Here is a 24,422-nt window from a genome sequence, read left to right on the forward strand (position 1 = left end):
CAGTAATAAATTCCTCTCCCACTTCAACATCATTGTCTTCCTCAATTGTTTCCAATGTTGGCCCCTTGCCTTTGTCTTGAGTGCCTACATATTCAATAAAGCTATAGGAGTTAGGAGAAATGGAGAATTATAAATTAGTAGATTAAAAAATGACTATTGATATGTATGTATTCAAGTTCTCACAATAATCACTAATTTTCCTTTTTCTAGGAAGATTAGAATGCGAGCTACCGGAAGCTTGTGTTGCTTGAGCATCATCTCCTTCAAGAGGTACCACGGGCAAAGCTCTAATAGCATAAACATCTAGGACATTTTCATCATCAACCCAAGAAGTGTCTTTTGGGAGGATAGGCTCTTCCTTCTCTGTGATCCATTCATCATCTGAAGCTACTTCTGGCACCAATATTGGATCATAATTTTGTCTTTTTCTTATAGCTTTCTCCCTTAGTTTGGTGTTGTACTTGACGTAAACTAGAGCATTCAATCTCTTGTGCTCTAATCTATTCCTCTTTTTTGTATGAATCTGCTCAAATGTGCTCCAATTCCTCTCTTATCCACTAGCACTACATGTTAGGCTAAGAACACAAATAGCAAAGTTCATCAATTCTGGGGTCTTGGTCCCAAAACGTTTCCACCAATTAGCTACAAAATAAAAAAGAACATGTTTAAGTTCCAAATTAGAAGAAGAAACAAGGATAGAGTACTACTAATTAACTATTTTTTACTGAAATATTATTTTTACCTGGGCTTCTCAACATTCTGCAGTCAACAGCCACTTGAGTCCCAAAATCCCCTCGTGCATTATCAAAAAAATCCAATTGGATGTCTGCAGCTAGCCTCTCCTCATATTTCAACATTCTATCCATGCTTTCAAATAATCCTTTCTTCACTTCTTCACAATCAGAGAAGTTCTCCTTATAACGCAATTGGGGATTTAAATAATATCCTGTAGCATGTAAATGGTGATGAAGTTGTGGAGTCCATCTATCATCTATTTTTCTCCAAATGGGTTCATATTTTTTCTCATTTCTAGAAAAAATTGCAGCAATTTTTTCCTTTGCCGAATCCATCATCTCATAGAGAAACCCCATGGCTGGTCTTTCCTCAGAATCAACTTCCCTTAGAACACACACAAGACAGACAAGACTCTTGATAACATACGCCACGTGAGGCCAAAAAATGTTGGTCAAATAAAACTATTGAGCGAGTCCTTATACCTTCATGCATTTTTGCATATGTAGAACTACACCACATCTCTAAAGAGAACATAGATTGAAGGCCTCGCTTTTGTTTGTAAATGCTCCGAAGTGTCAAAAATGCAGTAGGAAAGCGTGTCACTGCAAGGTAGATGAGTTCTTTGTTGTTGGTGAAATGCTTCCTCATCATTGCAAGTACATAGGAATGATTATAAATAAATTTAAGAACTTGCTTAGCCTTTAGGATTGTGCTTGCATGGATCTTCAATTTTGCAATATCCTCCAACATGAGATCCAAACAATGTGCAGCACATGGAATCCAATAGAGCTTCACCCTTTTTTCCATAAGCTTTTTTCCACCATTTATCATGTTTTTCACATTATCAATTATCACCTGCACAACATTCTCCTCACCAACTTCCTCAACCACCTCATCCATATACTTAAACAACAAATCACCATTTTTTATAGAATCAGAAGCATCAATGGATTTTAAAAAACACGTTCCAGCAGGACTATTCACAAGGAAATTAATTAAGACCCTTGAAAACCCATCAGTCCATCCATCAATCAAGATAGAACATCCATATTCCTTCCAAGCTTATTTTTGTGATCTTTCAACATGCTATCGATGTCTTTCACTTCATCTTTATCCAAGTCCTCATCTCATGCATAGATGGAGGCTTGAAACCTGGCCCATAATTAGCAATTCCATCCACCATAACATGCCAATATACGCCATCCATCAAATTAAATGGTAAAGCATTGTTAAACACACAACGGCCAACAACTTTCCTACACACTTCATTTCTTTCTTCCTTCTTCCATTTTGAGTTTAGAGTGGACTGTTTGGTCTGTGAAAATGAAAACTTATCCATTGAACCTCTAAACCTAGGAGTATGGCCACTTCCTCTATTTTGCTGCTCAAAATCTCCAACATTAGACCTAGCACACTGACTCCCTCCTCTTGGACCCTGCCCAATCTCTTCAAGAAGTTCATTTCTTTCACCCTTCTCTTCTTGAAATTTTTCAAGAGCATTCTTGCACTCACCACTCACGTTTTGAGGGACTTTTTGACAAGGTTTCATTCCTTTCCTTGTACCAGCCAAATGATGTTTAAACATTGTGACAGTCTCACTACAATGTTGATCACAAAATTTACATCTAAAATATTTTTCTCCATCAACTTCTTTTATATATTTCCAAACAAAATCTTTTTTTTGCCCCTTGGAATCAGCTTCACACATTTCAGCAGGTGCAGCAAGATTTAATTTAAGCAATTAAAATATGAAACAAAAATAAAACCTGAGATGAACTCAGACCCGTCAGACAGATTTCAAAAGACAGCCAAATGATCCTGAGAGAGGAGAGGCTTCGAAAGAGGGAGCAGATGGGACAGACTTCGAAAGACAGCCAAATGTGAGAGAGAGACAGAGAGAGAGAGAGAGAGAGAGGGAGCAGAGGCTTCGTCGAGCTTCGTCCAGGCTTCACCGAGCTTCTTCGAATCCTCGAAACAGAGAGCAGAGGCTTCGAGAGGCAGCAGAGGCTTCGTCGAGTCCTTGAAAGAGAGAGCCGAGGCTTCGAGGGGGAGCAGATGCTTCGTCGAGGCTTCAGCAACAGAGCAGAGGAGAAAAGCTTCACAGGAGAGACAGAGAGAATAGGGTTTAGGGTGTTTTGGGTTTGAACTTATAAAATTGTGTTTTAAACCCAGGAATATCGAAAGGCGTACGCCTTTCATCTGAGGCGTAAAAAGCGTCATTTTTTGGCTGAGGCATACGCATTCGTGGAGTTTCGCCTTTGCACATACGCCTTGGTGCGTTTTCCTCCCAAAATACAAATTGCCTTTCAAAACACTGGTTTTTTGTATTCACCATCTCTCTATATATCTTTTTTATCTGAGAAAAGCAAGTCTACCCCTGAGGGAGTATTTCAAGGCTAGTAAATCCTATCCTCACTCGTTTTAGTGGGTTTAGCATTCCTCAAGCTGGCAGCTCATTTGTAAGTGTCGCACTGCAACGCTAGAGGTCACATAGCCCACGAAGGTGGAACATGAACCCTATGTAATGTACTTTAATATATATATATAGATAGATAGAGTTGAGAGAATTAGAAGAGGAAGAAGAAGAAGAGGAAGTGATGCAGCAGCAGCAGGAAGACAAAACAGACAGAGAAGGGGAAGGAACAGAACAGAGGTGAGGGACAGAATTAGAAGAGAGATAAGAAAAGAGGGAAGAGGAAGAAGAAGATGAGCAGGAATTTGCAGGAGAGAGAGAGAGAGAGAGAGAGAGGCAGAAAGGGAAACTGCAATCTGATTCAAACAATAACTGTACATCCACTAGCATGTACAGCACTTAAATCACTAATACAGCTAACACCTATTTACAAATAGGACCAGCTAAATACATAATTACAAATACAAAAAAAATCACTAAAAAAGTACAAAGAGGTCCTCCATACACATATTTCCTATACCTTTGTAAGCCTAAGCCTAAAATATGTGTGGTGAATGGGCAGCCTAGGGGATATAGGTGGTCCTCCATCATTCTCCCCCAGCTGAAAGGAACTCTGATCCACAGAGTGGGACTGCAAATATGACTCCAGCAAGTTAGGAGTGCTGTCACAAACATCATCCTTAGCAAGCCATGTCACATCTGACTTGGGACAACCTCTCCCCTGAACCAAGTGAGCATCCTCGTGAGCTACCACTAATGCGGGACATTTGGTATGACATAGATCTGGTCCCATGTTCATAGCTGCCTAACCTGCCTCGTTATAGTGTGAATCTAAAAGATTGTGCTGAACTAAATAGGCAGGGATGAGAGTAGCTTGAGAAGGGATTTGTGAGAAAGCTTTAGTTCTTGTAATTTCATATTCATATACCAGTGGTTTGCAGGTGGATCTGGCTTGGGACATTGGTCTCTTTTCAGATCCTATGCAGAAGCTCAGAGGTTGGCAAAGTTGAGTTGAGTTTTTGTGGTACGTGGTGAGTTGGAGCAAAAACAGGATCATTTGGTTATAATAATGTTGTAGACCCAAGTGTGAGGGTGGTCTAGGTTGGAGTAATTTGATGTCTTAGAACACTACATTAATGGGTAAATTGTTATGGAGTTTTCTTTCAGTACTCATCTCCCTTTGGCACAAGATGATCTGTGGTAAATGACAACGAGGGGAGAGTTCATTGCTTAAGGGAAATGATCTTATTCAGTTTGGGGTGCTATCTTTTCTTTGCTCCTTTTCACACAAGATCATAGAATCTAGACTTTTGGATGCTTCTAGGGAATTTTTCTTATAAATGCTTCTTTGGTCACTAAATTTTTCTTAGTGGTCTATATTGATAGTTGCAATTCTTTTGCCTAATGTGGCTTCCATAAATTTTAAATCATTGCGATTCATAACAAACTTGGTGCAACTATTTGACTGAAATTGCAATGGTTTAGAAAATACTATGATTGAAATTGCAATGATTTAGAATCTATAATGACCACTTTCGGGAAAAACTTTGCATTGACCAACATAAAATATTTTTTAAAATTCAATCGTTGATGGTTTAACTCAATTAATGGAAGTGTTCCCTATATTCTTCCAAGTGTCCTTGATGATTTTCCTTTAAAATATTTAGGATATTAAATCAAAGCGTGTCTTGGGTGCACCAACAAACACCACGCACCCAAACACCAAGGGCTGATGCATAGAGCAGTAGTGGGTGCGGCAACTTGAATGGGAAGCTCGCCTAAATGCTCAGGCCTGTGCCTTTTGTCCAGGGACTAGGTGCAAAACAGGGAGTCCCTAATGCTAATTGTCCCCTTTTGTTGTGGGTTGTGGCATCCCATATCCAGTAGTCTCACCAACAGCAGCTCCTAATAACAAAATCAAAAACTCATTCAAGTAAATGTCAGTTTACTCTCTCTTTTCCATTTTCTTAAGGCTTTAAATGCAAATAAGAAAATACAGCAATTGAGTTCAATAAAACGCTTAAAAAATTAAATCCATAAAAATTAAAAAGAAAAATCTCCCTTTCAAGAATAAAATTAAAAACAATGTACATGTGAAATAAATTCCAATGGGAAACCCCATTTGCAAACACATGGAAGTTGTTTTGCTAGTGTTTATTTTTTGAAGTAAATGCTTATGATAGAGCTCTTGTAGTTATTTTTTCTAATAACCAAATTTTACTGTGGTTTGTTTTCTGATAACTTTTTTGGTTAAATAAAGTTGAAATTATAGCTAGAGAAGGCATTATATTGTAGAAATCCCTACAGTGTGAACGACGACCACGGTTGGTGAATGACGGCTAGCAGTGTGAAAGACGGCCACGGTTGGTGAATGACGGCCACCTACCATGGTGGGTGAGCCACCACCACCTACCAAGAGATCTTGCCACAAGCTAGAGGCTATAAATTGAGACCCCCCACCGAAGCTACACTACACATCTCGACTGCAAGTTGTGTCCTCACCTATTTTTCCATATTTTATTCTTTGTGTACATGTTAAATAGGGACCCAAGTATGTAAAGAATACACACTTGAATATACAATTGATTCATTCTCATTCTCTACATGGTATCATAGCTGGTTTTTTCCTAAACCAAGCTAACTATGGGGGACAACTCCATCAACAGCCAAGAGTCGACAACCTCAGAAACTCAAACGAGTCGAACCAATGCCATCATCAGTTCGAATGGACTAGATGGCTCTTTTGTCCAACTATCGGTAGAAAAACTCAATAGGAAGAATTTCCGAGAATGGGCCCAATTCATGAAACTCGCAGTCGATGGAAGAGGAAAGCTCGGGTATCTTACCAACGACTCAAAGAAACCCGATTCAACGAATACTGTGGCACTCCAGCAATGGAGATCGGAAAATTCCTTGATTACCTCATGGCTTATCAACTCCATGAAGCCAACTATCGGGAAAACATATATATTCCTGCCCATGACAAAAGAGGTGTGGGATGGTGTTCGAGAAACGCACTCTGACGAGGAGAATGCTTCCCAAGTCTTTGAACTTAAGACACACCTATAGCTGATGAAACAAGGCGAGAGGGAGGTGACAGACTATTACATGGAGATGCTGGCACTATGGCAAGAACTGGATTTAAGTAGTGAAGAAGAATGGCGTTGTGCTGAGGACAATGCGTTGTTCAAGAAGAGATTGGAAAAGGGGAGAGTTTTTGAGTTCCTTGTAGGCCTTAATCAAGATTTAGATGATGTATGAGGAAGGGTTCTCGGCCGCAGACCTTTACCATCCACTCGAGAAGTGTTTGCTGAAGTGAGGCGTGAAGAGGCAAGGCGCAAAGTCATGTTGAAGGAAGCTACATCCACGGTACCAGAGTGCTCAACATTTGTATCCCGTGGGACCTACAGTGAGCCAAATGCCAAGCAACTAAAGGGCCGCCTTTGGTGTGAACATTGTTGAAAGCCTGGCCATTCTAAGGATAATTGTTGGGAGATTCATGGCAACCCAGCTGATTGGAAACCACGGCAGAGCACCAAAACTAGAGGCTATCAAGCTTGTTTTGAGACTCAACCCGAGAGGCAACAAGTGGCGGGCAACCATTCTGACAGTGGCAATAGCAGCACCTCCAGCCATGACCAACTACAGAAAGTCATGGAGATGCTATTTGCTCTCCAAGCCTCGGGTTAGTCACCAAAAAATACTCCATCTGGTAATTTGGCACACAGAGGTAATTTCTCACAAGCCCTATACACCTTTCGTAACCATACACCCTGGATTATAGATTTTGGAGCCTCTAACCATATGATAGACTCTTATCACCTTTTCTTATCATATACCCCATGTGTTGGTAACCTAAGAGTCAAAATTGCTGACAGATCTCTTGCTTCTGTTGCCGGAAAAGGGAGTATTCGAATTTCTGACTCAATTACTTTAGAGTGTGTTCTTCATGTTCCAAAATTATCTTGTAATCTTTTGTCTGTCAGCCATCTCACTAAACACCCCAATTGCTCTGCTAAATTTATTTCATCCCATTGTGTTTTTCAAAACCTGTCATCGGGAACAACGATTGGCAGTGCTAAGGAGTATGAGGGAATCTACTACTTCGAGGAAGCCAAAATGAGCGATCAGTGTCAAAGTAATTTTGTCTCTATCCCTAAGAATAGTGACCTAATGTTATGGCATTCTCGGTTGAGTCACCCCAATTTTTAATACATGTGTCATTTATTTCCTTCTCCATGTTCAAATAAAATGTATCTTGATGTTCAATGTGAAGTGTGTGAACTCGCAAAACACCAAAGAACTTCATTCCCAAAATCCAAATACAAACCCACAAAGCCTTTCACAATCATTCATAGTGATGTATGGGGACCTTCCCGAATTTCTAATCGCGCTCACACAAAATGGTTTGTGACATTCATTGATGATCACACTCATACTTGTTGGGTCTACTTGTTAAAAGATAAGTCTTAAAGTACGTTTGGTGTTTATTAACATTTGTGCCATGGTCCAAACACAATTTCACACCAAGATTCAAATCTTGCGTATTGACAATGGCACAGAATATTTCAACCACACATTGGGTTTCTTCCTTCACGAAAAAGGTATAATTCATCAAGGCTCATGTGTTGACACCCTCAACAAAATGAGGTTGCCGAACGCAAAAATAGACACATTCTTGAGGTAGCACGAGCCTTAATGCTCACTACCCACATGCCTACGATGTTTTGGGGTGATGTTGTTCTAACAGCCACTTACCTTATCAATAGAATGCCCAGTCGTTTTCCGTCTTATGCTACACCCCTTGACACTCTTCTTGAATTTTTCCCTACCTCTCGGCTGGACTCCAATCTCCCACTTCGTTTATTTTGTTGCACTGCCTTTGTGCATGTCCTTCCTCACCAGCGCACCAAGCTGGATCCTTGCGCCGCGCCACCAAGTGTGTCTTTGTTGGGTATTCTCCATCCGAAAAAGGTTACAAGTGCAATGACCCTATTTCTCGCCATCTCTTTATCAGCATTGATGTCACCTTTTTCGAGCACTCCATTCTATCCTAAGTCTTCTATTCAGGGGGAGAATGTGAGTGAATCTCAGACTCGGAATAATTCCAATGGTGACATGTTTTTCCTAGACTTTCCTCTCACCAATCTACCATTCTCCTCCACTTCCTTGCCAGTCACAGAAGGAAACTTAAACTCAGGGGGAGATATAGAACAACAGAATAACAAGGAGACACTAGTCTACTCATGAAGGCCGAAGCCAAGTGCTAAGAAAAACTCATACCCGAAGCACTAAGAGAGTCAGAACTGGTGGCAGCTCCGAGCAACCAAGAGCCCAACCAAGAACCTCCCAACAACTCAGAATAGGTAATAGAACCTACTCCTAATAAATCTGATGATATTGATCTGCCCATTGCTCTCAAAAAACATCCTCGTTCATGTACCCTTCATCCAATTGAAAATTTTTTGTCCTATAATACCTTGTTTGTCCACGGGATACCGTGCCTTTACTTCTAACCTTGATAGGGTCAAAATTTCAAAGAACATTGAGGAGGCACTTGAAATTTTGGAATGGAGAGAGGTTGTAAATGGAGGAGACAAGGGCATTGGAAAAGAATGGAACATGGGAGGTTATGAATTTGCCACGAGGAAAGAGACCAGTAGGCTGCAAGTGGGTATTCATTATAAAATACCGAACAGATGGGACAATTGAAAGATACAAGGCACGGTTGGTTGTGATATACTCTGACATGTGGCATCGATTACACAGAAACCTTTGCACCTGTGGCAAAGTTGAACACTATTTGAGTGCTCCTATACCTGGCAGCCAATCTAGACTGGTCACTTCAACAACTCGACATAAAAAATGCATTCCTAAATGGTGAGTTGGAAGAAGAAATGTACATGACATTACCCCTAGATTCAGTTAAAGGGGTGAGGAAAACAAAGTTTGTAAACTAAGAAAGTCCTTATATGGACTCAAACGATCTCCCAAAGCATGGTTTGATAGATTTACAAAGGTGATAAAAGGAGAGGGATGCTGCCAAAAATAGTCTGACCATATTATGTTTTTCAAACAAAAAAATGGGAAGAAGACTATTTTGCTTGTGTATGTAGACGACATTATCCTCACCGTAGATGACATCGAGGAAATAGGAAAATTGAAGAAAGTTCTAGCCACAGAATTTGAAGTGAAGGATTTGGGGCAAATGCGATACTTTCTAGGATGGAGGTAGCTAGATCAAAGAAGGAAATTAGTGTTTCACAACAAAAATACACCCTTGATCTCTTGATCGAAATAGGCATGCTAGGTTGCAAACCAAGCAACACACCTATTGAAGCTGGAAAAAGAATAGAAGATGTTGGAAAGCTAGTAGATAGGTAAAAATATCAAAGATTAGTCGGCAAACTAATCTACTTGTCACATACCAGACCAGACATAGCTTTTGCAGTAAGTGTAGCAAGTTAGCATATGCAATCTCCAAAAGAAGCACACCAGGAAGCAGGCTTCAAGATCCTAAGGTATCTAAAGGGATCTCTAGGGAAAGGCTTATTGTTCAAGCGAAGTGAACAAAAGGAAGTGGCAATATTCACTGATGCTGATTGGGCTAGCTCTATAGAGGATAGAAGATCCATGACTAGATACTGCACCTTTGTATGGGGAAATCTGGTCACTTGGAGAAGCAAGAAACAAAATGTTGTAGCAAGGAGCAGTGTAGAGGTAGAATTCAGAGCTGTTGCTCAGGGAATATGTGAAGGATCATGGTTGCGGAGGCTATTGGAAGAACTACATGCTGAGTTAGAGTTACCTATCAAGTTGTACTGTGATAATAAGGCAGCTATCAGTATCTCAATCAACCCTGTCCAGCATGACAGAACCAAAATATGGAAGTTGACAGACACTTCATTAAAGAAAAGGTGGAAGAAGGAACTATTTGCATGACATATGTCCCTACTAAGGAGCAGATTGCAGACACATTCACCAAGGGACTAACTCGGCAACTCTTTGAGGATTTCATTGGCAAGTTGGATATGATCAACATTTATGATCCAACTTGAGGGGGAGTGTAGAAATCCCTACAGTGCGAACGAAGGCCATGGTTGGTGAATGACGGGCAACAGTGTGAACGACGGCCACCTACAATGGTAGGTGAGCCACTACCACCTACCATGGTGGGTGAGCCACCACCACCTACCATGAGATCTTGCCACAAGCCAAAGGCTATAAATTGAGACCCCTCACCGAAGCTAAACTATACATTTCAACTGCAAGTTGTGTCCTCTTCTTTTTTTCCATATTTTATTCTCGGTGTACATGTTAAATAGGGACCCGAGTATGCAAAGAATACACAATTGAATATACAATTGATTCATTCTCATTCTCTACAGATATATTAACAATTGTTACATGACAATAATATAAGGTGCTAATATACCACTAATAGCAAGTTAGCAACACAGCACATTAACATGATAACACAAGCTCAATGAAAGACCTAATCAAGTCTGTTTATCCTTAAAAACATGTGCATTACGATCCAGCTAGATACACCGAACAACAGCTAATGTAGCACATTTCCAAATTTCCTTTCCCTCATCATTTCTAGAACCCTTAAAAATGGTGATGATGAAAACTCTCCAAAAAAGAAGAGGTAACCACATCTTGCAAAAACATGTGCAATTGTTCTTGTTAGTCTTGAAGAAGTTTTCCCTTTAAAGGAAACAAAAAGAAGGAAAAGAAAATAATAATAATAAGAATCTTGATAAATTAAATGGATCCATTAAATGATGTTTCTAATGCTAACTTGCAGAGATGTGATTGCTTGCAAAAGCTCATCTTGTATCAGAGGCAAGATGTTGCATATAGTAATTATTATTTCTGAACAATAGCCAAAGGGCTAATTTGAGCCTTGTTATCTTTTGTTAATTCTGTGTTCCAGCTCAAAGACTACCGTTCTCTGTATGAAGGCTATGTCCCAATGAAGTACAAACATTATTATAAGAAAATGGCGAAGTATGGTACTTTCTTGAATGCCTTTATTTTTATCATTTGGATGCAGCAAGCCTTTATGTTATATATTTAAATCACGGTGGCTTTTCATTCTGTGTTGGTAGAATGGACTTTCATTTTCCGCCTGTAAATTTTTTTTTTTTGGCAAAAAGCAGACCTGGTGAATGGGGTGACCATCTTACCTTGCAAGCAGCAGCTGATAAGGTATAGTATCCCTTGTTCAAACAGTCATAAGTTGTCCTTATATAATTCTCTCAATACTCATATCTTGAACAATTATTACACCTGAAGTGCATTAATAATATGCTACAATATGCGCATTCAATTGTTTTTCATTGTTATTCAGTGATCTTAGATACACATTCCCATATAGGAAAATGGTAGAGCATATAGAGAGCCTGTCATCCATGAAGTAAGGCCTGAGATGGATTGTTGGCCCACTACCTAACAGCCAAAGCTTTTAGGTGAAGAGATTGTCTAACATGTTATCAAACCAAGTTACTAGGAGGTCCTAGGTTCTAGTCTTATTGCCCATGTTTATTTTGTGGTGTTCGAAAAATTATTGTATTCCCTGTAATGGGTGTTATTTTCCGTTTCTTTATCTTCCCATTTGCTGTCTGGCTGCACATGTGGGGGACTGTAGACACTGTGAAGGCCTAATACACATTGTTGGCCCACTACCTAACAGGTTAAGCTTTTAAAGGAAGTGGTTGTCTAATAGTTATATACTTGGCATATAAATAGAGGGAGAGACCTATCGTTGTGATTAGATATTCCAATTTATCCAATATTTTAACATGGTATCAGAGTGTCATGCCAAGACCTAAATCATAATTACCAAAGGCACCACCAAAACCAAAAGCCTAAAATCCTGATCCGCTGCAACTGTCACAAGATTCAGCAGTTTCCGGAAATTCTTTCGATGATTTACTGCCAGTTCAGGAACACAAAAACCCCTTTATATTTTGCAAAACCAAAATTGTAGTCACCCGTAGACATTGCTGATCTGATTACCACTAAAATCCCATCACTGGAGCTGCTGTTGCACGCCGTCATGCGCCAATTGAAGGCAAGCAGTGTCAACCCCACATGCTGACATATGAAGCTACATACAGGCATGTTTTTGGCCTGAACTGTTGCTAAACTGCTTGAATCGCTCTATAAACCATATTATTTTCCCATGATGGTTTTTGGTCCATAGATCTCACATTTGTAGTCGCTCATGTGCCACACTGCAACAATTATTGTATGGTACTGCTCAAAGCTGTTTGTCAATGTTTATTGAGATCATTGGCGCTTGAAACAATGGTATGTTGCTGTGCTTGTGATTTGTTTCAGTTGTTTGTCTTTTTTTTTTTCTGTGATTTGCTCTGGTGGTCGAAGTTGTATTGGGCTGGAGTCCATGAATCCCAAAAGTATGTTTCCTTCATCATTGTTGCAGATAACAATCGAGAAGTTGGATGGAAAGAATTATATGCAGTGACCTAAGACAGTCAAGATCTGACACTTTTTTCAGTTTGGGTTCAGTGACTATAAAAGAAGTATGGAATCAAGAAGGCACATTGATTGTTTCCCTACTATGGAACCCTAGATTGTAGGGATGTGCAAGTATCTGTATGGATGGAAGGAGATTTGGGGTTACATCAACCTCATATATTCTAGTAATGTTACATCTATCCTTGGGAGAGCTTTTAGTTACAACAAACGACACCAAAGCTGAAGCGCATTCACAAGGAACCTAAAATGTGCGACCACCTATAACTACAGATGTCTGTGGGAGATGCAAAAGCAAAGGAGTAGATGACCTTTGAGTCCTAGACTCCCAGTGGATTTGAAACGCTAAGTGTTGATCCTGTCCAAGAACCTTAGTAGTGCAAAGTTGCTCTTTGTTTGTTCTCGTGTCCTTCATGCTTCCTCCAGCACAAACTCAGCCCCCTCCAATTTTCTTTTTTTTTTGTTTCCCCATGATTTCCAAAAAAAAATTGGGAGAACAACTGAAATTTTTGAAATTTCGTTTGAAATTTACCTAAATCTCGAAATTTTGGTTGAATTTATGCAAACCCGAATTTGTATCTCTATTTTGTTTTGGAACCCCTCGAAATTCGAAATTTCAACATTTCAACTGAAATTTAAGTCCTTGGTATGGGTTTGTTTGTAGTTTATGTAGTTTTAGGGGTATGCGTGTAATTCTGTGTTTAGGATTTCTTATAAATAATGTGTGAAAGCCATGTTCTAAGCAGTTGTTGATGAATTTGAATTGGAATTGAACATGATTTTTCTCCCTGGTATCTTCTCTCTCCTCCTGTCCACTTCCTTCCACTCTTCTATTTATTATAAGTTCTCCTATGGCTGCAGAACCATGATGCTGCGTCTACATCATCCTACCCCTTTAGATTTGAAAATATGTGACTAGAACACGAAACCTTTCAGCCTTTGGTGAAGGAGTCTTGGAGCAAGGAGGTGGATAGGGGATTTGAAGTTTTTAGATTCATGAGGAAATTGAAGAGGCTGAAAGAAAAATTGGAAGAGTGGAATAGGGAGGTATTTGGGGATATTAGGCCTAAAAAAACTCATAATTCTAGGTGAGCTAACTGAGCTCGATAGTAGGGAAGAAGTTACTAATCTCTTTGGGGGGAGGAGTTGAAAAGAATATCCTTAGAGAATGATTTGAAGAGATAATTTTTAAGGAAATGAGAAGTTGGAGGCAGAAGATGAAGCTTAAATGGGTAAAGGAGGGCGATCATAACACCGCACTTTTCATAAGGTTAGCAAGCAGAAAATTGAGGAAAAATTCTGTTAGGGTCTTGGAGTACGATGGGGCTTTGAGTACAATGGGGCTGAAATTATCTCGAAAAATAGCAGGACAGCTTCGGAGGTCATTGATTTATATTGTAATCTGTTTTTAAGGAAGATGAATATAGACCAATGGTGGAAGGGCTATAGTGTGACCCACCATTTGGTGATAAGATAGCTTGGCTAGAGAAACCTTTAAAGGAAGAGGAAGTGAGATCTACTATCTTTGCAATGGATAAGGATAAAGCTCCTAGGCCGGATCGTTTTAATTTGCCTTTTTTTTTTGTCCAAAATTGTTGGGCAGTGGTTAAGGATGACTTGATGGTGGTCTTTAAGGAATTTTATTGTAACGGAATTTTATGCAAGAGTATTAACTCTTACCTTCATAACTTTGGTGCCTAAGAGTACGTCTATCAAGATTTCTGATTATAGTCTTATTAGTTTAGTATCTAGTGTTTATAAAATAATCACTAAAGTACTAGCTAGAAGATTGAGTGTGATTCTTGATAAGACTATTACTAAGGCCCTAAGCACTTTCATGGTGGGGACATTGATAATGGACGCGATTTTTTTTTTTATTTTAAAAGTCACGAGTGAAGTCATTGAGGATATTAGGAGTAGGAAGAAGGGGTTTATATTTAAGTTGGATTTTGAGAAATACTATGATATGGTGAGTTGGAATTTCTTGGTTAAGATTTTTACAAAGAAGGGTTTTGGAGAGAGATGGTGGAGTTGGATGAAAGGTTGCATGTCTATTGTATTTTACTCGGTGTAGTGAATGGGGAACCTAAATCTTGGTTTAGAGCTATGAGGGGGATTAGACAAGGAGACCCTCTTTCCCCTTTTTTGTTTGTCTTAGTGGAAATGCCTTAAGATGGATGGTTTATAGAGCTATGGTTAGAGGTTAGTGAAAGGCTTACAAGTGGAGAAGGAGGAGGTAATGGTTTCGCATCTTCAATTTGCTGATGATACTATCTTTTTCTTAGAGAGTCATAGGTAATCTTTTTCAAATATTCTGGGGATTTTTTATATTTTTGAAAGGGTTTCAAGGCTTAAGATCAATTTGGGGAAGAGCGGTATAAACGCTATTAATTTGTCAAAGGATCATGGTAGGGAGTTAGCCTCGGAGGTAGGTTGTGTTGCTTTGGATTGGCTATTATCTTACTTAGGAGTGCCTTTAGGGGGTAATCCTAGATCTACTAGTTTTTGCGACCCTATTGTCAAGAGAGTGGCTAAGTGATTAGATGGTTGGAAGGGTTTGCTTTTTTATTTAGGAGGTAGGATTACTCTCATTCAAGCTTGTCTCTCTAATATTCCACTATACTTTTTTGTCTATTTTCAAAATTCCTATGGGGGTGGCTTGTAGGATCGAGAGAATCATGAGAGATTTCTTATGCCCAAGGGTGGGGGGTGTTGGGGATCCTTTGGTAAGTTAGGTGGGTGGTCTATAGGCCTAAACAAGAGGGTGGCTTGGGTCTTGGTAATTTGGTGTCTAAAAACACAACTCTCTTGGCCAAGTGGCTTTGGCAGTTTCCTTTAGAGGGCTCATCCTTGTGGCATAAAGTTATAAAAAAGTAAATTTGGACTTGATGGGAACGGGTAGGTTACTAATTCGGGTCTCAGATGTTCTTCGAAAAGTCCGTGGAAAGCCATCTCTCAGATTTATTCCCTCTTTATTCTCCATACTAAATTTATATTGGGTAGGAGCTATAATATTCACTTTTGGAAAGACCTATGGTTGGGAAATGTTGTTTTGTCCAATTCCTCCCCTATTTTGCTTAAGTTTAGGACAAGATGGATCTATTTCTTCTTTCATTGTGGAATGGGTGGTCCTTTACCTTCTTGGGATTTTCAATTTAGGAGACTCTTGAATGATAGGGGGATGGATGATTTATCCTCCTTTTAGTCTTGCTGAATAATTTTCGAGTCTCTTTGGAAGCTCATAGTCGTTCTTGGTCCTTGGATCCCTCTGGGTTCTATTCCTACTAATCCTTTTTTGAGTTTTTGACTAGCTCTAGTTTTTCTTTTCCTCTCTATAAAAGTATCTGGAAGGCCAAAGTTCCCTCTAAAATCAAAACTTTTATTTGGCTGGTTGTGCTTAATTGGATCAACATCAATAACTTGTTATAGATTAAAAGATTGTTAAAGGCTCTATCTCTGCACATGTGTGCGCTTTGTTTTAATTGCCTTGAAACTGCTTCGCAGCTTTTCTTACATTGTGATTTTGCCCAAAGGATTCTAGTTATTTTGGGGAATGCTAGGTTTGTCCAAAGACAATGGAGGAGTTTTTGGCAATTCATTTTGTTGGTTTTGGCAGGAAAAAGGAGGGTAAGGAGTTATGGATTTGTGCCTTGTTTGCTGCCATTGGGGTTTGTGTATGGAACAAAACTCACATTTTTCCTGGGAAGTTCTCTTTTACTGGTTTGGGAAAAGATTGAACATTTGGCATCTCTTTGGTGTGCGGGTGATGGGAACTTAAGGGGGATGTGTTTTTTGGATGTTCAGCATGATTTGCTTTCCTTGTTGAAATGATAGGGCCTGCTGATTTTTTTGGGTTGTTTCTAATGTTCTTTTTGTTGTCTTTTTTTTTTTTTTCATTTTCGTGGGGTAACCCTGAATTTTGAAAGAAGATGCTTTACGCTCTCATTCTTGTACATTCCTATTCCAATGAAACTCTTTTGTTATAAAAAAAAAAAAAATGAAAATTCTAAGGGTTTAAAATTTTTTTTTGATTTCTTGGAAATGTTAATTTTCTTTCTTTTTTTTTTTTATTTACTTTGCTCCATTTATTTTATTTATTATAGAAAATCTTTTAATTTTTTTCATTAAATGCACAAAAATTCTAGAAAATGCATATTCTTTTTTAAAAAATTATGAAAATATTTAAGAATTTTGTAAGCATAGAGTAACTCATAGGAACTCACGCACGCATATATTATTCTTGTTTTCTTTTATTTGTTTTTGCTTTAATTGTTACATTCCTATTCCAATGAAACTCTTTTGTTATATAAAAAAAAAAATGAAAATTCTAAGGGTTTAAATTTTTTTTTTAATTTCTTGGAAATGTTAATTTTCTGTCTTTTTTTTTATTTTATTTACTTTGCTCCATTTATTTTATTTATTATAGAAAATCTTTTAAATTTTTTCATTAAATGCACAAAAATTCTAGAAAATGCATATTCTTTTTTAAAAAATTATGAAAATATTTAAGAATTTTGTAAGCATAGAGTAGCTCATAGGAACTCACGCACGCATATATTATTCTTGTTTTCTTTTATTTGTTTTTGCTTTAATTGTTATATGATGGATTGTTCAGGCATGTTGCACTAGCAAAGGGACGATATATTTCAAAGTATTTTACTTAACTACTCAAAAACCATAACAAGTTATTTCATAAATAGGGATCTTAAATGTCTTGCATATTTCCTTTTTTGAGTGCAATTTCTATCTTGCCTGTTAATTTCCAATAACAAGTAATTCTTTAAATTATTATGATGTAGATTATCCAAGAAAGGTGCACTAGTGTCTTTTGAGGTAATCTTGACATGCGGGAATCCTTGCATATCCAACTAAAGTAGCTAAGGGGTTGAGGGTGACTCAGTATAAAATGGAAGAGATAATTTAACTGAAATTAAATACTATTTAATATAACTTGTGATAATCAACGGTTATTTGATTTTATTTGTGGTTCGAGGACAAGGAGGGCGCTAACGCATAATTGTATTCCTCAATTTAGCTCTAGTACACAAATTTAACCCTATCATTTTTATGAACGTAGGTTCAACTAATTAATTTATTGAAGTTATTACCCAAATAGGTTATCTAACTACATTTAATATAAAATAAAACGTTGGTGGTCTCTCAATTGACCTTTTGAACTCTTCCTGCACATTGTCTTGCTCTCAATTGGAACAGTAGGTCTTGGGACGTGCATGTTGCAACAAACCATCATTTGTCTTTAGGATCTTGAAATGTTAACTTGGGGCACTAGCTTGAATTTCCAAGTGGAATCTTTTGTGACATGAAAAAAAATTTTATTTCCATCCATTATGAGTGAGAATAGATGTACTAGATTGTGCAATATTGACACTGCATGATGAAAGTGTTGATTGATTCACACTGGAGATTGTTAAGATCCGGAAACCAAGCCCATGCTTGGCGAGAACTCCACTAATGATGATATTAGGAATACACTTAGTATTCTGGGGATGAAGATGCTGATGGTAATGTTACCTGGTTTGGTGTTTGCTTGGTATCAAATTCTTTATTTATGATATTTTTGGTATAATCATATCTTCAAGATTCAAGAATGTTGGTCTTGCATCATGAAGCCATAGCTGTTGCGCTTGTTTTGTGCTTTAATTGCTTGTTGATATGCAGTTTGCTGCGAAGATATGTCTACTGACTTCATTTAGAGACACCTGCTTTATTGAAATCATTCCACAGTTCCAGGCACCAAAACGAGGTAATTTAGTAGGTCTTAAGTGTCCCACCTGATAAATTTGAGCTTTTGTTAAATAGCATTTACTTAACAAAGTTTGATGACTTCGGATTTTTCCATGTCCAACTAACCTGCAGTCCTCTCAAATGTCGTCTTCCTTAGGACATCATGAATTTATTTTTTTTTCTGCTTCCGCAGAACTTAGAATTGCCTGTGCCAAACTTTAAACCCAAACTCAATTTTTTACTAGTTAACCATATTGGATTGCTATTTAAATAGTTAGGTGGAGGTAGGCTGGTAGCATATTTTCTATAAACTATTATCACTTGGTTTTGAAAATTTTCAAGTAACTGACGTGTGAATTTATATGATGCAGAGTAGATTTAGTTAGTAAATGTGCCAATTTAGGAAGGATTTTAAAAAAAATACATTTAGCACCTTAGGTTTTGCATACCAAGCGTAGCGGGAACCTGCTTATGTGAAATGCTAGGGTTAAGCTGCTTTTAACAAAAGCATCAGTATAAATATCTGATAATATGCATTTATGTTCTTTATGAACTTCACATTCTTACATTCTGATCTTTTGTTCTGATGATACAGAGTTGTGGTTGAGTTTCTGGTCTGAGGTACATTACAATTCAATATATGAAATCCAAGGTACATTACTGTAAAACCTGCTTCTATCGCCATTAAACTATGTATTGTTAAACCTCAACAATTTTGAATAAGCTATTCAAGAAATTACTTTTGCTGTTCTGCAGACGCTCCAATTCAACAGAAGCCAAGGAGAAAACATTGGCTGTTCTAGAGAAAAGAGATGGTTGATTTTTTTAAGGCAAGGTGGTCATAGAATTTTGTAGGGAGCGCACTTTCGACCCATGTTACATATTTATTCTTTTTCCCATTTTGCCCTTTCAATTTTTCTACTTATCTACATTATTTGACATTATAATCGTATATTTGGCTACATGCATTGATGTAGGTGGACATGGAAAGTTTAAATAACAAAGTCTAAATATTATTTGATCCTTCTAAAATAGATTTTTGTGTTTGATCAATAGAATTTGATAGGAGCATTTTCATTTGTGTAAAACTATTCTTTCCCATTTCTAATTTTTCAAAATAATAACAAAAAAAAAAAAATCACTTTGTTTTTTTCAGTTTACTAAATTCATGTAAGATAATTGAAAAATGTTTTTCCATTGTTTTCTAGAATTCTTATGTGTGTGTGTGTGCGTGCGCGTGTGTATAAGGGGATTAGGGAGGGGTAAAATTGTAATTTTGTAAGGGGATTGTTAAGGGTTAAGAAAGAGGGATACTTATGGGAGAAGAAAAGAGGAGGGGCAATATTATAATTTTATAGGAGGAAGAAGTGAAATTGAATTTGAACTCTCCATAATTAATTAAGAGGAAGAAGAGAACTCTTATATTATTATTATTATTACTATAATATTATTTTATTTTTTGATTTTTTATTATTTTTATTATTATCTTGCTCCTACTTATAATATATATATATACATATTATTTTGTTATTTACTGTACGTATTATTTAGAAAGGAAGTGTAAATGAAAGTGGGAATGGACTTCCTAATATTATATATATTATATTATATTACCTTATATATATTTTTTGGGTCATTACATTCTCCCTTCCATATAAAAATTTCGTCTTTGAAATTTGTTGAATATAATTTTAATTAAAATATATTGTTTAAAGAGTAACAAAATCATAGGTTAAAAACATCTAGCTTACTCAATCCTACCCTCATCATAATTCACGTCTATACTATGGTAAAAATTCTTTGTTAAAGTCTACATAACTATAACCTAGCGCTAATACCAAATGAAATGCCCCGAACTTAGTAGGGCCTTGGGGTGCGACTTTCTATAAATATTAGTAAATATAAATAGTGGAAGTAAATAAAACCTCAAATATATTTATATCAGAGTACTAAATAACCTCATTACAAAAGTATCTTCAATATCAAAATTGACATCCTTAAAAATTTCTTAATATGTAAACATCTCCAGCTAATACTATACTAGTGTTTATCCTAAATTTCTTTCTCGAATCCTGCCTATGATTACTATGTCGAACTCTTGTATGCTCCTCAAAGTTATCTATAAGGTGGGAAAATATTTGGGGTGAGATAATGCTCAATAAGTAAGAGAGATTATATCAATGTGTGGCTAAAATGAGTTTTACAGTATCATAATAAATAACATTTAATACTGCAACTTCAAAACTGCATTTGAAATATTGTAAAAATATATATAAATTCTCGTAAACTATAGCCGTAACTGTAAATTGTAATTGTAACTGTAAATGGAAAATTATATCTGTAATCATAATTGTAATTGTGAAATGTAACTGTAATACTTGTATATATATATATATATATATATATATATATATATATATATTCATACTTTCTCTTATATTTGTTTTGTAAACATCTTTCTTTACTCTGATACCACAATTGAAACTTTCCTTTCGGGGCTAACGCCCATGGCAACAATGGACACCTATCAAAGCATTTACTTTGACAGGGGGGTGATTATCCTAAACCAGCAATCTCCTGGGCGGAAAGTCCTACTTCGCCACAATCATTCATAAGCGAAAGTTTCCAAAAATTGGGAGACATTAGCTGTCCCTTTCCTCTAATACCAACTTTTTAATTTAAAAACATCCTTTGGGCCTATCAAATCATTCACTAAGAGTGAGAGATCAGCTGTCCCAAACTTAACCTGTTATCATATCATTCGTTGTGAGTGGGAGATCAGCTGTCCCAAACTAGCAGTAGTGGAAGATCGACTGTCCCATAAGAGCACTCACTGAGAGATCAATTGTCTCAGCAAACCCCCGGAGAGTCGGGGATTGGGAGATCGTTGTCCCTTTGCTTTATAAAATCATTCTATAAACTATAAGTTACAATATCAAGCATCTGTAATTCTGTAACTTTTGAGGCATAAGGGTTTTTTGAAAACATCTTATTATAATTTATGTAATAAAAATAATATCGTGAAAATCTCATTTTTACTCATATTTTCATAAAACATGCAACGTAATAAAAATAGGCTCATACTACACGATTTTTGTGCTAAAAATGTTTGTTTTAATACCATATCATAATGCTGTAAATTACCCAAGAGAAATTAAAATATTTCTTTAAAAATAAATTCAAGAATATTTAATAAAAACTAACATAATCAAACTTAGTTATAAATAAAATCAGGTATAAATCTTATGAAAAAAAAAAAATTGATATAATCAAACTCACTTACCCTGAACTCCTCTAACCGGTTAAAGATGGATTTCTATCTTTAGAAAATGAGATTGGAAAGAGTGAAAGAGTGAGAGTTTTTAAATTGATAAAAATTCTTTTTCCGCCACAAAATCCTTCTTTGAAATTTCCGTCCTTCTCTCACCTTTCCTTCAACTCTTCTTTGAAATTTTCTATGAAAAATAAATTGAAAACTCTCCTGTTTATAGACAATTAGGGAGGGATAAAATTGTAATTTTGTTAGGGGATTACTTAAGGGTTAAGAAAGAGGGGTATTTATAGGAGAAGAAAAGAGGAGGGACAATATTGTAATTTTACAATAGGATGAAGAGAAATTGAATTTGAACTCTATAATTAATTAAGAGGAAAAAACTCTTATATTATTACATATGCGCGCGCGCGCACACACACACACACAAATATATATATATATATGATTACTACAATGTTATTTTTTTATTTGTTTATTTTTTTTTAATTATCTTGCTCCTACTTATATAATATATATACATATTATTTTATTATTTACTGTATGTATTATTTAGGAAGTGTAAACTGGAAATTTGTAACGACCCTAAAAATAATGTACATGTAAGTATAAAAAAAATATTAATTAGTTAATTAATTATTGATTATTGATTAAATAATATAATATAATATAATATAATAATATATTAATATGATATAATATAATATATATATATATATATAAATGTTAAAGTAGGATCAAGATGCTTCCTAATCCTACTGAAAGCTAATTCACCCCCACTCTCTGCCATTCTCTCTCTCCCTCTCTGATCTCTCATCCCTTCTCTCAGTTTCCCTCTCAAATTTCTATTCCTCTCTTTGCAAAATTAAAGAATGGAAATCATCCCTAGGTCCCAATCCCGCTCTCCAAAGATTTGACCATGGGAATTTAGTCTTCTGCACACGTTGTAGGCACTACTCCAGAATTAGGATAAGTAGATTAGATTATGTTAGATTTTATTTTTAAAATATGAATGATTTAAATTGATTACGTTATTTCAATTATATCCATGCTATTTAAATATATGTTTGAGTTAAATTAAACCGTGGGGATTTGATCATATTTTTATTTTAATTATGTCCAATTAAATTTGGGTATATGAATTTGGTATATTTGTTTTATTTAAATATATACCTAAGTAAAATTGAATTACATAGATTTGACCATGTCCGTTTTTATTTAAATATATTTGAGTTAAATTAAAATATGTGGAGGTGATCATACCCGCATTTTTATTAAAATTTCCCAAGTATATTATTATACATTTTCTCAGGAAATTTATAAAATTATAATTATTATATAAATCGCATGGCACGAGTTTATGTTATTGCATAATTGAGCAAGTTTAGGGATTTTTGCGGAATTATGCCTATTACTTGATTTATTGCAAATATAGATGTGATTTTATTACAAATTTTATGTTGGGAAAATGATCAGATTATTATAATGTTTAATTGTAGTTATATTTTTTTAAGAACCTTGATGGCTCAAATGTGGTGAATGCTTGGTACCGTAGCTATGGATGAATATTAGTGCAGCCACACTGTTGTGGATGTGTTGGCGGTAGATAGTGGATGTGTCCTAAGTAGGGGTGAGTACACACTTGTTTCCGGACCAAGATGTGATAGGCAATTGCACTTATAGATATAATGTTTTGATTTAACTTTGATCGGTCAACCAAGTTAAGTCCAGTTTTCAAACCGCACAACCTAATCATGGGGGTAAACATGACATGCATCTGCCAAAAAAGAGTCTTTTATGCATATTTGGGTATTTATGTGATTATGACCATTTAATAGGCTTAAATGATGTTTTGGAGGAAAGTACGGATATATATATGATCTACGGTTTACAAGTATAATTTTTATTAAAGTAAAATTATTAAATGTATTTTTATACTATAAAGTTCATGTTAGTCACACACTGATAATAATCTAATTCATACTTACTGAGAAATGTCTCATCCAATTATTATACATTACAGATACCTTAAGGAGCATAACCGAAATCAGAGTAGCGTAGCGAAAGCGTGGATGAGATTAAAAAGACCGGATTAAATTAAATATTAAATTTGTTTATTTTTTTGTATATTTTAGAATTTCTAAGGATGTATTATCTTTGATATTGGAAATATTATTATAACGAGGTTATTTAGTACTCTGATATAACAAATTTGAGGTCTTCCGCTGTAAAATTATTTATAGGTCCGGGGTACTACAGAATTGGCTTCCTAATATGGAGAATGTTTTATATATATATATATATATATATATATATATATATATATATATATATATATATATTAATATTACCTTACTCAACTCATGTATATATATTTTTAGGGTTATTACATTCTCCACTCCTTATAAAAATTTCGTCCTCGAAATTTGTTGAATATAATTCTAATTCAAATATATTATTTAAAGCGTAACAAAATCATAGGTTAAAACCATCTAGCCTACCCAATCCTACCCTCATCATAATTTACGTCTATACTCTAATAAAAATTATTCGTTAAAGTCTATAGAACCTATAACTTGGCTCTAATACCAAATTAAATGTCTCGGTCCCAGTAGGGCCTGGGGTGCGACTTTCTATAAATATTAATAAATATAAATAGCGAAAATAAATAAAACCTCAAATACATTTATACTAGAATACTAAATAACCTCATTACAACAGTATCTCCAATATCAAAATTGACATCCTTAAAAA

The 24,422-nt window shown here is 36.1% G+C and overlaps 1 protein-coding gene across 13 annotated transcripts in view; it reads left to right on the top strand.

The window, feature by feature from the left end:
- The window catches only part of LOC131167889 (OVARIAN TUMOR DOMAIN-containing deubiquitinating enzyme 12), a 70,986-nt gene extending 51,557 nt beyond the window's left edge, over positions 1-19,429 (top strand). For 7 of the 13 annotated variants that reach the window (XM_058126939.1, XM_058126935.1, XM_058126941.1 and 4 more), the window contains 5 exons: positions 11,088-11,161; positions 11,314-11,362; positions 18,332-18,416; positions 18,993-19,049; positions 19,154-19,429. In XM_058126939.1, coding sequence (XP_057982922.1) covers positions 11,088-11,161; positions 11,314-11,362; positions 18,332-18,416; positions 18,993-19,049; positions 19,154-19,200 — 312 coding nt within the window. In that variant the 3' untranslated portion in view covers positions 19,201-19,429. Of the gene's footprint in view, positions 1-11,087; positions 11,162-11,310; positions 11,363-18,331; positions 18,417-18,992; positions 19,050-19,153 lie in introns of all 13 variants that reach the window. The other 6 variants (XM_058126933.1, XM_058126928.1, XM_058126932.1 and 3 more) reach the window with 1 other exon arrangement.
- Positions 19,430-24,422: the final 4,993 nt, after the last annotated feature.

This window comes from Malania oleifera, chromosome 11 (assembly GCF_029873635.1).
Source record: "Malania oleifera isolate guangnan ecotype guangnan chromosome 11, ASM2987363v1, whole genome shotgun sequence".
In the NCBI taxonomy this organism is placed as follows: domain Eukaryota; kingdom Viridiplantae; phylum Streptophyta; class Magnoliopsida; order Santalales; family Ximeniaceae; genus Malania; species Malania oleifera.